At 45.0% G+C, this 14541-nt stretch overlaps 1 protein-coding gene across 3 annotated transcripts in view; it reads right to left on the minus strand.

Moving 5' to 3' along the window:
- LOC109886099 (nuclear factor of activated T-cells, cytoplasmic 3) overlaps positions 1–14541 on the minus strand; it is an 88044-nt gene that overhangs the window by 53946 nt on the left and 19557 nt on the right. For all 3 annotated transcript variants that reach the window (XM_031831258.1, XM_031831257.1, XM_031831260.1), the window contains exons 2-3: positions 10751–11921; positions 1848–2010 (exon numbers count right to left, since the gene is read on the minus strand). In XM_031831258.1, the coding sequence (XP_031687118.1) occupies positions 1848–2010; positions 10751–11921 (1334 nt within the window). The remainder of the gene's footprint in view (positions 1–1847; positions 2011–10750; positions 11922–14541) is intronic.

The raw sequence follows: 14541 nt of genomic DNA on the forward strand, positions 1-14541 counted from the left end.
TTTCAAATACTATTTCAACCCAGGTCTGGTACAGTAGTAAGGCTGAGGCTCACTCTGCCGCAGTCTCTGGGGTATCACATGACAGACAAACTAATTGGGCTTCGGGTACGGTGACTGCGATGATGTACCCTGCCCTGCTGGCGTGCCTGCTGCAGCAGCTCACCCTTTCTACCTGTACAGAGGGAGGGGTGGGGCGGTTATTGTTTGGTAATACTTACACATAATACTTTAATTCACTAGCACTAGCTGCCGAAACCTAGACGGCTGTATAAATTGACAGTTGAGGTACTGCATGTTGTGACAGTCCCAGTCTTGGCACCGGTCCTGATTCTACAAGGCACGGGCATCAATCTGATTTTTTAAATAGAAAAAAATACATGTAACCTTAATTTAACTAGGCAAGTCAGTTAAGAACAAATTCTTATTTACAAGAACGACTTACCCCAGCCAAACCCGGGCGACGCTGGGCCAATTGTGCGCCGCCCTATGGGACTCCGAATCACGACCAGATTTGATGCAGCCTGGATTCAAACCAGGTACTGCAGTGACGCCTCTTGCATTGAGATGCAGTGTCTTAGACCACTGCACCACTCGGGAGCCCTTTTCCAGAATGTCACTGTCAGTATAGATGCAGGTCACCTCCAGAACTGAACTGAGCTGCACTGCCTCTTGTAGTTACCATCAGAGAGTTTCTTAAGTTCTACTTCCTGCGTCCAGGTTGCTACAATGACATCATGGTTACATGACTAAGGTGATAGTTTCCCTGGTGGTATAGGTTCAATTCAGAAAGGTTTACCTTATGCAATCAAAGGTGTTATCTCGTGCTACACTAAGGCAGTTATTTATCTTTAAATTATGTGTGTAAAACAAAGCGCAAATTAAAAGTACGAATCTCGGAGCATCATAGCACCATTTGGTGCAAAAACTCGACTTACCCAGTTGCGGCCCACTTTTTGGAAGCAAACCACTCGATTTCATCCTTACGTTATATTGTCATTGAACATGTCACCCTCCCTAGGAGAGGGGGTGACCTCGACAATTTATTGTTAAAACGAGAGGCTGCCTGGATCTTAATTTAAAGACCCTTGCTCCCTTCGGTCTCAACGTAGACTTTGATCTGAAGCCATTCTTGTGATTATTGTGATGTTGCTGTATCTATGAACTTCCTCATTATTTCTCTGCTGACGCTCTGTTTCCCCCTTTAACACTGTGGGACCATTGTATCTATGATCGTATGCTATCCATTTATGTTTTTTTTAATGCTATTTTAATATATCAGAATTAACCAATGATATCAGGCCACACCCGGCCATGATTACAGACACCTGTGTGTGCCCTTTGACATTATATAAACTAGTCAGGCCGCAGTGTTTGTCATTATACCCTGATGAAGACAGCTTGTCTGTCTAAACGTTGGATATTAGGTTATTACATTGTGCGGCTCTACTTTCATTTTTCATGCGTTCTACTCCACTAGCCAGCACCTCGCCTAAATTGGTGTGCGTTTCTTTCGCCTCTAGGCTTACCTTATGTAACACACTGCAGGGCAGTCAGGCATCATGCTAACAGACAGGCACAACAAAATGGCCATGACCTACTGTATACTATGACCTAAAGAGCCATTTGACCTGTGTTTTGCCAGTTATTAGGTAAGGTTGGTTACACCAGCTGGTAATAACTGAATGTTTTGGTTATTGTGATTTCTATGGGTTATTCACTGACCATGTACTAGGCCAGTGAATTAGTGAGGAAGGTCCACCCGCTTTAACAATGTTGATGCCAGGGGCCTTTGAGCCCTGTCTGGAAAACAATCTAGGGGAAAGAGTACAATAAGCTATATGTCTTACCTTGACAACAGGATGACCACCTGATGCAGCTTTGATCGCCCCTCTGCTTCCCTCCGTCTCATAGTGTGCTCGGTGGTGGGCCTTGGGGTGCACCTCAACCTTCAGCTCGTACTGGCCAAACAGGTGGGGCAGGGGCCAGTCCAGGGGGGGTAGGGAAGAGGTCCTGGGGACAGACCGAAACATAGACAATAAGGGTACTGATGGTTTGGATAACAACAAGATATAGATCACCTAGGCATTACCTAGGTGATCTATGGATAACAAATAGATATAGCCTATATCACCTGGCATTTCTTGTCTTTTGGAAAGACATTACCTGTGAGCCGCTGTGACTACATAATCATCCTATGGATAACAAAAAGGCTCTATAATCAGAGATTTAGGTTTAACATATTAGCTAGCAGGGGCAGGTTAGAGCTAATTAAGCTGGCTGGATTCATTCAAACCTGCCTTGGCAGCACAGTACAGTAGCTCTGATTACAAACTACTGCCAGGCCAGCACATCCACATGTCCTACTCTGAGAACTAAGAGCATTTACTTGTAAGAGGAGTCAATTTTAGTATAGAGAACCACTCAACTATCGCAATTGTATTTGGTCAGGGAAAAGAGGTTGTGCTTTTAACATAAATATGCTACTGGAATGTAGGTTTGACTGCCCTTAATCAAAGAGAATAAGTACATAGAAGAACCAATGCAATGACACATTATATATGGTAATATAAAGAAGTGAGAACACAACAGGTTGTGCTGAATCATGACCTCTGGAAACATTGTGGAGGATCACACTAGGCCTACACTAGGTCTGAGTGACACACAGAGTACAGTGTCTAAATGGGGCTGTAGGCTGTGTGTTCAACCCCATCAGTCAGACAGTGAATCATAGGAATTACCACCAACATTAGGCTAACCATACTGGAATAATCACACTTGTAATAGGTCATGCAGGGACTGTAACTAGCAGTGAATCATGAAGAGGTTTTACACTATAAACGGTATAGAGATGTATGGTTGTGTTGTTCAGCACTGTAGTATGGATGAGGCTGTGTCACAGGAGAGGTTGCATGCTGATGTTTTTTTCCCCCTCTGTATGTTTTTATCTATGTAGGGCACAATCATATTTGAACAGCTGCACTCAAAAATAAACCCTCCATCTGTGCCCATCCACACAGACAAACTGTCTCTCTCAGTGGGTCTCTGGGTAGCTTGGCTGGTCTATGGCTCTATTGATCTAGAACCAACAGAGAAATAATGTTCTAAAAACCTATTTAGGCAAATTATTGTCAAAACTATTTAGGATGTTAGTAATTCATCATCTACTAGCCTACACACTGAATCTACATAAAAAAGGCTTGGCTACACTGAGCCAGTTATAAAGACTTGGCTACATTGAGCCAGTTATAAATACTTGGCTACATTGAGCCAGTTATAAAGACTTGGCTACATTGAGCCAGTTATAAAGGCTTGGCTACATTGAGCCAGTTATAAAGACTTGGCTACATTGAGCCAGTTATAAAGACAGGGCTACATTGAGCCAGTTATAAAGACAGGGCTACATTGAGCCAGTTATAAAGACTTGGCTACATTGAGCCAGTTATAAAGACTTGGCTACATTGAGCCAGTTATAAAGACAGGGCTACATTGAGCCAGTTATAAAAAGACTTGGCTACATTGAGCCAGTTCAGGAGCTCTCAGTATGTGTTCCATACAGCATGATAAAGGTGTTCCTGGTCTGTTACAGTTACAGGGAGACACAGTTTGCTCTAACACAGCACAGTGCAGTACAAATGGGGAGAAATTAAACGTTTGTGGGTGTGTGTGCATCCATGGTCTATGAGTATGAGGAATGATACACACCACTGTAAGCTGTCCTAGCAGGCAGACATTTACACCACATTATGCCTCTCTCTACAGTAACTATCCTAACCACGAAGGCTAGCCTAACCTTCTCCATTAGTCAAAGAAAGTCACTAACCATGGCCTATTGTTTCTTTATGTGCCCCGGCAGGTCGTGGCAAAACTAATATTGTGCTTTCAACAGGCCATGCTATGTCAGACAAACATGCCACACAGAAATGTCCTCCACTCAGCCCTCACACAGCATGCAGATCACAGACACAAATAAAATGAATGTTAATTTACTAAAGGCCAGGGAACTCAAAAAGAACTCAACAGAGTAGCAAAACATGAGTCAGTCAGTTTTTCCCTATCCTCCATGGCTCTATCGGAAGCTGGGCAGCTGGCTGACTCCGAACACCATCAGTCAGGCTAAATGGGAGAAATGTGGTGGCTGGCTTTCTTTGGAGCCGGTTCACTGAATAAACTGTTGTCCAGAGGAAAGAATGGCATTTGAAGAAAAATAGAAGCACGTGTCTCTAACATTGTGGTATCGTACCACTGGCATCTGTTCCCATGCGATTTTTAATCAAAGTAGGCTATAGGACAGCCTGTCCTGGTAGCCTAGATTCCCCCACAGCACATGGCAGAGGAAAGCCCCCATGAATATGATCACATTGCATACTATAAAGATGTACTGCACGAGTCACAACTATTCTAAATAAAAAAGGTAGGCTTCTCAGACCCAGATCAAGTCTATTCCTTCGAAGCTATTTGAATAAGGATTCTCCAATGAGCACGCTTTGTAGTCCAGAAGTAATCTTAATCTAGGTCTGGGAAACCGTCTCTAAAGGTTTAAGGCCTAAAAACAAAGGTGGGTGTAACAGTGGCTTGTCTCGTACCCTCCAATGCCACCGACATAACACCGGAAGTGTATGTTTTCCCTGGCCAGCAGCCACAGTAACACAAGAGGGGTTTGGTAGCTAGGAAACCTGAGCGTTGTGGTGAGCGGAGGGAGCAGGTTGAAGCAGAGGTCGGAGCCTGGATTAGCGTAACCTTTCTAGGGTATGCTGCTAGGTACCGCGGGGCTCTGGGGCTCCCAGTCACCACCTGCGGCCTACAGCCGCTCCCCTGTACATCTCTCATTCTTTATTTAACTTTTATTTAACTAGGAAAGTCAGTTAAAAACAAACAATAACAAAAAATTAAAAATGAAATAAAATATAGGACAACACACACATCACGACCTGAGAGACAACACTACATAAAGAGAGACCTAAGACAACAACACAGCATGGTAGCAACAAAACATGACAACAACATGGTAGCAACACAACATCGCAGCAACACAACATGGCAGCAGCACAAAACATGTTACAAACATTATTGGGCACAGACAACAGCACTAAGGGCAAGAAGGTAGAAACAACAATGCATCACGCAAAGCAGCCACAACTGTCAGTAAGAGGTGGAGATAAAACTCTCCAGTTTCAGTGTTTTTTTGCAGCTCGTTCCAGTCTCTAGCTGCAGCGATCTGAAAAGAGGAGCGACCCAGGCATGTGTGTGCTTTGGGAATCTTTAACAGAATGTGACTGGCAGAACGGGTGTTTTATGTGGAGGATGAGGGCTGCAGTAGATCTCTCAGTTAGGGGGAAGTGAGGCCGAAGAGGGTTTTATAAAGAATCATCATCAACCAGTGGGTCTTGCGACGGGTTTACAGAGATGTATAAAGTGCAGTGATGTGTCCTATAAGGAGCATTGGTGGCAAATCAGATGGCCGAATGGTAAAGAACATCTAGCCGCTCAAGAGCACCCTTACCCGCCTATCTATAAAATGCATCTCCGTAATCTACCATGGGTAGGATGGTCATCTGAATCAGGGTTAGTTTGGCAGCTGGGATGAAAGAGGAGTGATTACGATAGAGGAAACCAAGTCTAGATTGAACCTTAACCTGCATCTTTGATATGTGCTGAGAGAAGGACAGTGTACCGTCTAGTCATACTCCCAAGTACTTGTATGAGGTGACTACCTCAAGCTCTAAACCCCCAGAGGTAGTAATCACACCGGTGGGGAGAGAGGCATTCTTCTTACCAAACCACATGACCTTTGTTTTGGAGACATTCAGAACAAGGTTAAGGGCAAAGAAAGCTTGTTGGACACTAAGAAAGCTTGTTGGACACTAAGAAAGCTATGTTGTAGTAGAGTGATTACGATAGAGGAAACCAAGTCTAGATTGAACCTTAACCTGCATCTTTGATATGTGCTGAGAGAAGGACAGTGTACCGTCTAGTCATACTCCCAAGTACTTGTATGAGGTGACTACCTCAAGCTCTAAACCCCCAGAGGTAGTAATCACACCGGTGGGGAGAGAGGCATTCTTCTTACCAAACCACATGACCTTTGTTTTGGAGACATTCAGAACAAGGTTAAGGGCAAAGAAAGCTTGTTGGACACTAAGAAAGCTTGTTGGACACTAAGAAAGCTATGTTGTAGTAGAGTTTAACACAAAATCCAAGGAGGGGCCAGCTGAGTATAAGACAGGCATATAAATAGATGAGAGCTTCCTACTGCCTGAGCTATGTTGTTGATGTAAATTGAGAAGAGTGTGGGGCCTAGGATCGAGCCTTGGGGTACTCTCTTAGTGAAGGACAGTGGCTGAGACAGCATATTTTCTGACTTTATATACTGCACTCTTTGAGAGAGCTAGTTAGCAAACCAGGACAAAGACCCCTCAGGGACACCAATAGTCCTTAGCCGTCCCACAAGAATGGAATGGTCTACCGTATCAAAAGCTTTGGCCAAGACAAAAATAGCAGCACAGCATTGCTTAGAATCAAAGGCAATGGTGACATCATTGAGGACCTTTAAGGTTGCAGTGACACATCCATAACCTGAGCGGAAACCAAATTGCATACCAGAGAGAATACTATAGACATCAAGAACGCCAGTCAGTTGATTATTGGCAGGTTTTTCCAACACTTTTGATAAACAGGGCAAAATAGAAATTGGCCTATAACAGTTAGGATCAGCTTTATCTCCCCCTTTAAATAAAGGACACACCGTGGCTGCCTTCCAAGCAATGGGAACCTCCCCAGAGAGGAGAGACAGGTTAAAAAGGTCAGAGATAGGCTTGGTGATGATAAGGGCAGCAACCTTAAAGAAGAAAGGGTCTAAACTAGAGGTCGACCGATTAATCGGAATGGCTGATTAATTTGGGCCGATTTCAAGTTTTCATAACAATCGGAAATCAGTATTTTTGGGCGCCGATTTACGATTATTATTATTTTATTTTTTTATATTTTTTTATACCTTTTATTTAACTAGGCAAGTCAGTTAAGAACACATTCTTATTTACAATGACTGCCTAGGAACTGTGGGTTAACTGCCTTGTTCAGGGGCAGAACAACAGATTTTCACCTTATCAGCTTAGGGGTTTCAATCTTGCAACCGCACAGTTAACTAGTCCAACGCTCTAACTAGTCCAACGCTCTAACCATTGCACTCCACAAGTAGCCTGCCTGTTACGCAAATGCAGTAGAAGCCAAGGTAAATTGCTAGCTAGCATTAAACGTATCTTATAAAAAAACAATCAATCATAATCACTAGTTATAACTACTAATCCAGTTTAGCAGGCAATATTAACCAGGTGAAATTGTGTCATTTCTCTTGTGTACATTGCACGCAGAGTCAGGGTATATGCAACAGTTTGGGCTGCCTGGCTCATTACGTAAAATTCTGGCAAATTAGTTCGCAATTATGACATACATTGAAGGTTGTGCAATGTAACAAGAATTTTAGACTTAGGGATGCCACCCGTTTAATAAAATACCGAACGGTTCTGTATTTCGCTGAAATAATAAACGTTTTGTTTTCGAAATGATAGTTTCTGGATTCGATCATATTAATGAACAACGGCTCGTATTTCTGTGTGTTATTATGTTATAATTAAGTCTGATTTGATAGAGCAGTCTGAGCAGCAGCAGGCCCGTAATCATTCATTCAAACAGCACTTTTGTGCGTTTTGCCAGAAGCAAGCACAGCGCTGTTTATGACTTCAAGCCTATCAGCCTAATGGCTGGTGTAACCAATGTGAAATGGCTAGCTAGTTAGCTGGGTGTGCGCTAATACTGTTTCAAAAGTCACTCGCTTTTAGATTTGGAGTAGTTATTCCCCTTGCGCTGCAAAGGCCGCGGCTTTTGTGGAGCGATGGGTAACGCTGCTTCGAGTGTGGCTGTTGTCGTTGTGTTTCTGATTCGAGCCGAGGTAGGGGCGAGGAGAGGGACGGAAGCTATACTATTACACTGGCAATACTATAGTGCCTATAAGAACATCCAATAGTCAAAGGTACAAATGGTAGAGAGAAATAGTCCTATAAATACTATATTAACTACAACCTAAAAACCTCTTACCTTGGAATATTGAAGTCTCATGTTAAAAGGAACCACCAACTTTCATATGTTCTCATGTTCTGAGCAAGGAACTTAAACATAAGCTTTTTTAAATGGCACATATTTTACATGGCACACATTTTTACATGGCACATATTTTACATGGCACACATTTATACATGGCACATATTACTTTCTTCTCCCACACTTCGTTTTTGCATTATTTAAACCGAATTGAACATGTTTCATTACTTAGAGGCTAAATTGATTTTATTGATGTTTAATATTAAGTTTAAATAAGTGTTAATTCAGTATTGTTGTAATTATCATTATTACAAATAATTTTTTACAATTATTATTATTATTATTTATTTATTTATTTTATATTTTTTTAAATTGGCCGATTAATCGGTATCGGCTTTTTTGGTCCTCCAATAATCTAGTCTAAACCTTTGGATCCAGATGTTTTTTGGGGGTCAGGTTTAAGGAGCTCCTATAGCACCTCAGACTCTGTGTCCGCCTGCAGGGAGAAACTTTGTAGCAGGGCAGGGGAAAGAGGGAGGAGGTCTTTAAGTGAGAGAACTGCTCCTTAAAGTAACTAACTTTGGCCTTCCGGATAGCCTGAGTGCACTTATTTCTAATTTGCCTGAACGAGATCCAGTCAGCCTGAGTATGCGTGTGCCGAGTCATAAAGCCTTTCTTAGCCCCACTAAATGTCATATCAACCTGAATACCGGTATGTGAATATGGATATCTATAGTTAGCCCTGAGGTGGGATGGACTAGCCTGGTTATATATCTTTTTGTGCAGTATAGTAAACTATAATGGTCATTTTCATGCCGATTGTCTATACAGAAAACAGATCAGGGATCAAGATATAGGGAGGGACTGGGAGGGAGGGCTCCCTGAATCCACCCCAGTCTGTTTGAGGCTCAGACTCGGAGCCCCCCGCCCCATGCCTCTGTTTCCTCCACCACCAGTCTGTTTGAGGCTCAGACTCTGAGCCCCCCGCCCCATGCCTCTGTTTCCTCCACCACCAGCCACTGAACACTGACAGCCACCCAGCAGACAGACGCCAGGACCATCTGTTCAGCAGAACACCTCCCAGACACAGCTTCTCTGACTGGAGACTAGGGTTGTCACGATACCAGTGTGGCGAAACTACGATACCACATTTTCCTTGGTAAAAAAAAAACAGGAAGCAGACTAAACTCTATGGTAGTTTACAAAAAGGTTTTATTTTATACTATAGGACCGTTATGTCATAAGAAATTATATCTGCTCCATTTTTTGTTTTCTTGCCACAATACTTCTGAGTATCGCGATACTAGTATCATGGTGACAACCCTAGTGGAGACACTTCCAGAACCTCCTACAGCAGACAGGAGAGATCACCCCACAGTCACAGCACTCACTACATCCAACAGTGGAAGCCTACTCTAGTCCTAAAGACCTAATCATTTTGTAAATAGTGGTTTATCCTAGATATGAATATACTCTTGTAGCAGGGTACTAGACCACTATAACAAGGTACAGTGTTGACTCCTTTCTGGAAGGTGTCTGTGAATTGGCAGCCAGACTGTGGTGTTTCAGGAAGGCTGGGTAAAATGGTGGTGGTGTGGCCCCTCAGCCATATGTGACCTGTGCTGATTTATAGCGCTAGAGGCCAGAGCACACAAACAAGGCTGAGACTTCATCTGCTGCACACATTGGGAGAGCAGAGAAGGGAAACTTTAACCCGCTCTTTCTGATAGAAGTCAGTGCGTCATGACGATCAAGAGCTTCTGGTTAAGCCGATTTCCAGATAAAAAGTGTGTGTGTGTGTGTGTGTGTGAGTGAGTGAATGAGTGAGTGAGTGAGTGAGTGAGTGAGTGAGTGAGTGAGTGAGAGACGTGAGCATGTGCTTCCCCCCAGGCACCAACAACCTTATGTTACACTGTTGTGCTACTTCAGACAGCGCCATCATGTCTCTGTGGCTCATTAAATGTTTCAGCCCATATGGGTCTAAAGCAGTGACCTAAAGTTTGAGAGCATTGGAGTCAAACCTACAGACACAATTATACCAGTATAAGCTACAGAGTATTATACTAGTGCACCCCTGATAGGTGCAGACTAAGTGCAGGGTAGTTCCCCTGTTCCAATTCAGTTAGGCTACACAATTGTAACTTCGGAGCTCTGGATATCCGACTGCAAGCTCAAATTTGAGGAATGCTTGCCCAACTGTCCAAGCCATTGCATAACCAGGAGTGAACTGTAATCTATTGCTATTAAACTTGATTCAATGTAAGAATCTTCCTTCATAAAATACTAGTACGAACAGTGTCTTAATGCTCTTATCGGGATCAAACAGGCTACTGAACATTTTGTTCTTTATCACTAATCCTATAAAGGTCCCATAAAGGTTCCTATCTGTACCTTTCATGTACTCTACCTTGACCTAGTAATACTAATGACTCTGATGAGTGTGTATTCATTTTAAATGCTGACTAAAGCTAAAGATGACTTGTGATTAGTGTTGCAAAATATCTTCCTTGGTTATTCAGATATCCTGGTTGGAGGATTCCCTCCCTGCTTATTCCCTCCTGATTCTGGGAATCCTCCAACCAACATTTCTGGGAAAGTTTGTGGAATTTTCCAACGCCATCTGGGATTGAGAGGGCAGGTACAGGAAGTGACATACCTGAAGATGGGTGTGTGTCCTGGTTTGGGTTTGTTCCATGTGAAATGTGAGGGCACTGAGAGAAACTGTTCCCCTGGCCCGTCCTTCTTCAGGGAGTGCAAGGTGTCTTCCGAGGGAGAGTCCATGAGGGGGGACCCGTTCCCAGAGTCGTCCAGGCCCAGGTCCCCCTTCCCCCCCATGGAGCATGTCCGGTCCTGGGAAGTCTTCCTAGTCTTGGAGGGGATGTCTGCCTCGGAAGGGCAGCACTGGAACATGCCCATGGAGGGGCTTCCTATCCAGGTGTCCTCTGTCACGCTGCCCCTTGGGGACGGCTCGGGGGTGGGGATCGGGGAGTGGTGTGGGGACACGGAGCCCATTGGGAAGCAGATGTCTGCGCTGGAGTGGCGTCTCTTCCCACAGGGTGAGGTGGGGCGTGAGGAGGGGCGGGACGGTGGCCGGGGGCTCAGCCAGTTCTCGTCGGTGATGGAGGTGCGTGGGGAGTGGCAGGGGGAGACTCGGGGGGACAGGGAGTGGGAGGAATGGGAGTGGTGAAAGGCAGGGTGGTGGTGCTGATGCCCAGCCCATAGACCCTCCTCCAGGACCCCAGGATGAGGTGAGCAGCCAGGGGAGGTGCGGGGAGACCCCAGGGTAAACCTTGCGGCCGCTTCGTTCAGCTCAGAGTCCACGTCATCGTACTCGTGGGAGAAGGACTCGCAGGACGAGGCGTCTGAGAACCAGCTCCTGGAGGACAGGGAGCTGCAGGGGGACGGGCTGAGAGTTGAGTCCCGGTATGAGTGGTCTAAGGGCAGGTACAGGTGGTCCCTGGACAGGGGCCGGTCCCCATGGTGGTAGTCCCCATCATTACCTCTAAGATTGTTAGAGTCCATCTCCTGCTGACAGCTGGGGGAGATAGAGGTGATCTGGATGCTAGGACACTCAAAGGCTTTGGGAGGCCCCCCACCCCCACCTGCAGGGCTGGATTTGTTTTTGTTGACATTGTCCTGGACCTCATAAATGGGGTCGTACACCTTGTGGGACTGCAGGTGCTGATGGGGGGAGGAGCTGATGACTTGGGAGTGGGAGTGAGGCTGCATGATGCCATTGCGAGACTGACCCATAGACTGGTTGTTGACCACGGACTGCTGGCCCACATTGAGGATGTAGAACGACGTATTGTCGTCAGGCTCCAGATCTGAAGAGGAATGATGGAGAGAAAAAGGACCATAAGTCACCATCACAATAACCGCTCTATGGGCCATACAATACCTATTTGCATTATATGAAGAGGATGCTAAACTTGTGATCTGGCAATGCCTTTGAACTGAATTTATTTCAACAGAACATTACTTTTACCCCTATTGCTGTGAGATCGGAGCCACTGCACCGCCAGGAGAGTGATAAGGATAGACCCAGGCAAACAGCTCCACTATCTCCCTGACAAACACCTTTATTGGTGCTTTATTCCTGTGAGATCGGAGCCACTGCACCGCCAGGAGAGTGATACGGATAGACCCAGGCAAACAGCTCCACTATCTCCCTGACAAACACCTTTATTGGTGCTTTATTCCTGTGAGATCGGAGCCACTGCACCGCCAGGAGAGTGATAAGGATAGACCCAGGCAAACAGCTCCACTATCTCCCTGACAAACACCTTTATTGGTGCTTTATTCCTGTGAGATCGGAGCCACTGCACTGCCAGGAGAGTGATACGGATAGACCCAGGCAAACAGCTCCACTATCTCCCTGACAAACACCTTTATTGGTGCTTTATTCCTGTGAGATCGGAGCCACTGCACTGCCAGGAGAGTGATACGGATAGACCCAGGCAAACAGCTCCACTATCTCCCTGACAAACACCTTTATTGGTGCTTTATTCCTGTGAGATCGGAGCCACTGCACTGCCAGGAGAGTGATACGGATAGACCCAGGCAAACAGCTCCACTATCTCCCTGACAAACACCTTTATTGGTGCTTTATTGCTGTGGTTTTCATTCTGCTAGTCTTGAACAGGAGTTGGCTTGACACACACATACACACAGGAGGAGTTACTTTGCTTCGCTGCAAACAAGGATAGTCCTCATCTACAACAGTAGGTACATTATGGTCTACTGATAGGCTACCTCCATTCCAGACATAGTCCTACATTCCAGAGGGGTGGGGGAAGAGAGAGGTGTGTGTGTGTGCACGTGTTTAGACGGGCAGAAAGAAAACAGGCATGGTTCCAAGAGGGATAACCGATGAGCATCGCTCCTCAGGAAACAAATTCACACAACGGTGCATGCTCTCTCCTGTCATCATGGCAGCACCAGCACTCTAATAATACACATCAGCCCTGCCTCAGTGATGGTCTGGCCACACACAGGCACAAAGACAGGCACACACACACACACACACACAAGCACAAATACAAGCACGCACACACACACACACACACACACACACACAAAGGATAGGTGGCTCACAGACAACAACCTATTGTCCACCAACACCACTCTATTTGTAGTTATTGATAAACTGGCTGGACCTAACTGGGACACGAACACAGGACAGCGTCACTACACGCCCCTGGACTCAACACGAGAAATACACCATGTCACGTTCTATTCCATAGTTCTCTTCAATATTAGGACTTAGTACAAAGATGAAGAGAATTTGCAATATTGAACCTATGTAACTTTGTGAAAATACAGTTCACTTTGAACTACTGTTGCAGCAGTAGTGTAAATCACTTAACATAGTTGTGCTGTGCTCTCCTGTAAAGTACAAATAACCTAACCAAAGGTGCACATAATCATGATAATTTACACACCCAGTTCATGTCATAGGCAATGGGGGTTTGAAATTGCTGTTCGAATACAGAACACTTTCCGCAAAAAAGCTTGTTCTTCAAAACAAAAAACTTTTAAAGGACCTTGAAAAGAGACAAATCCTGTGCGTCAACACATTTAGGAAACCAGTCTTCTAAAGCTAAAGATGAATGGAAATATCTGAATCAGACTATAAAAAGGAACATTTTAGGAGAGGAGCAGCCTACTCAATTATCTCTCTCCCATGACCCCTCTCCCTCCCTCCCTCCCTCCCTCCCTCTCTCTCTCTCTCCCTCCCTCACTCCCTCTCTCACTCCCTCCCTCGCAGCAGTCTATTCATAGCTGCTCCACAGTGGCCCTGCCTGCCTGTCAGTGTCACAAGACTGCTGTATCCTGTGACGACAGAGGGAGACATCATCTGACTGATGGAGGAATAGATAGAATGTATGGTGTGTGTATGGAGGAGGACAACAGAGCGGGTCAACAGCCTGCTGCACTGTGCCGCCTCGACCCGCCCCCCCGATCCCTCAGAGGAAGGACAAGACAACACACTAACAAAGGCATGGCGTACAGTATGTGGAAGGATATACTACCTAAAGCACTGCTATCGGGCTGGATAGTCATACACTGTAGGCCTATGTTTCCATAGCATCTGGAAAAACACACACATTTACTTTGTGTTGTTCCGTTACTTTCTAGTCAAGTTTAAAAAAATAAATCATTCAAAAGTAGTGTGGCACGGTATACTGAAACGCTTGTACTTTTCCGATACTAGAAGCTGAAAAACGATTCGGTAGTAGAATTAGTATTACTTTTGGTACTTCTGTCAAATGTTTCTCACGGCGTCTACTGATTGAGAGAGGATCAAGTCTATCATTGCAGTCCCCTTGTAGCACAACAATACGCTGCCTCTAGACTAGCCTGTCCTGAGGAACTCGCTGGGAGTCTGGGCTGCATCACCACTTGCGCTGCACAGAAGTTAACACGCTTAAACGTCATGTAGAA

Source organism: Oncorhynchus kisutch, linkage group LG8 (genome assembly GCF_002021735.2).
Source record: "Oncorhynchus kisutch isolate 150728-3 linkage group LG8, Okis_V2, whole genome shotgun sequence".
Taxonomy (NCBI): Eukaryota; Metazoa; Chordata; class Actinopteri; order Salmoniformes; family Salmonidae; genus Oncorhynchus; species Oncorhynchus kisutch.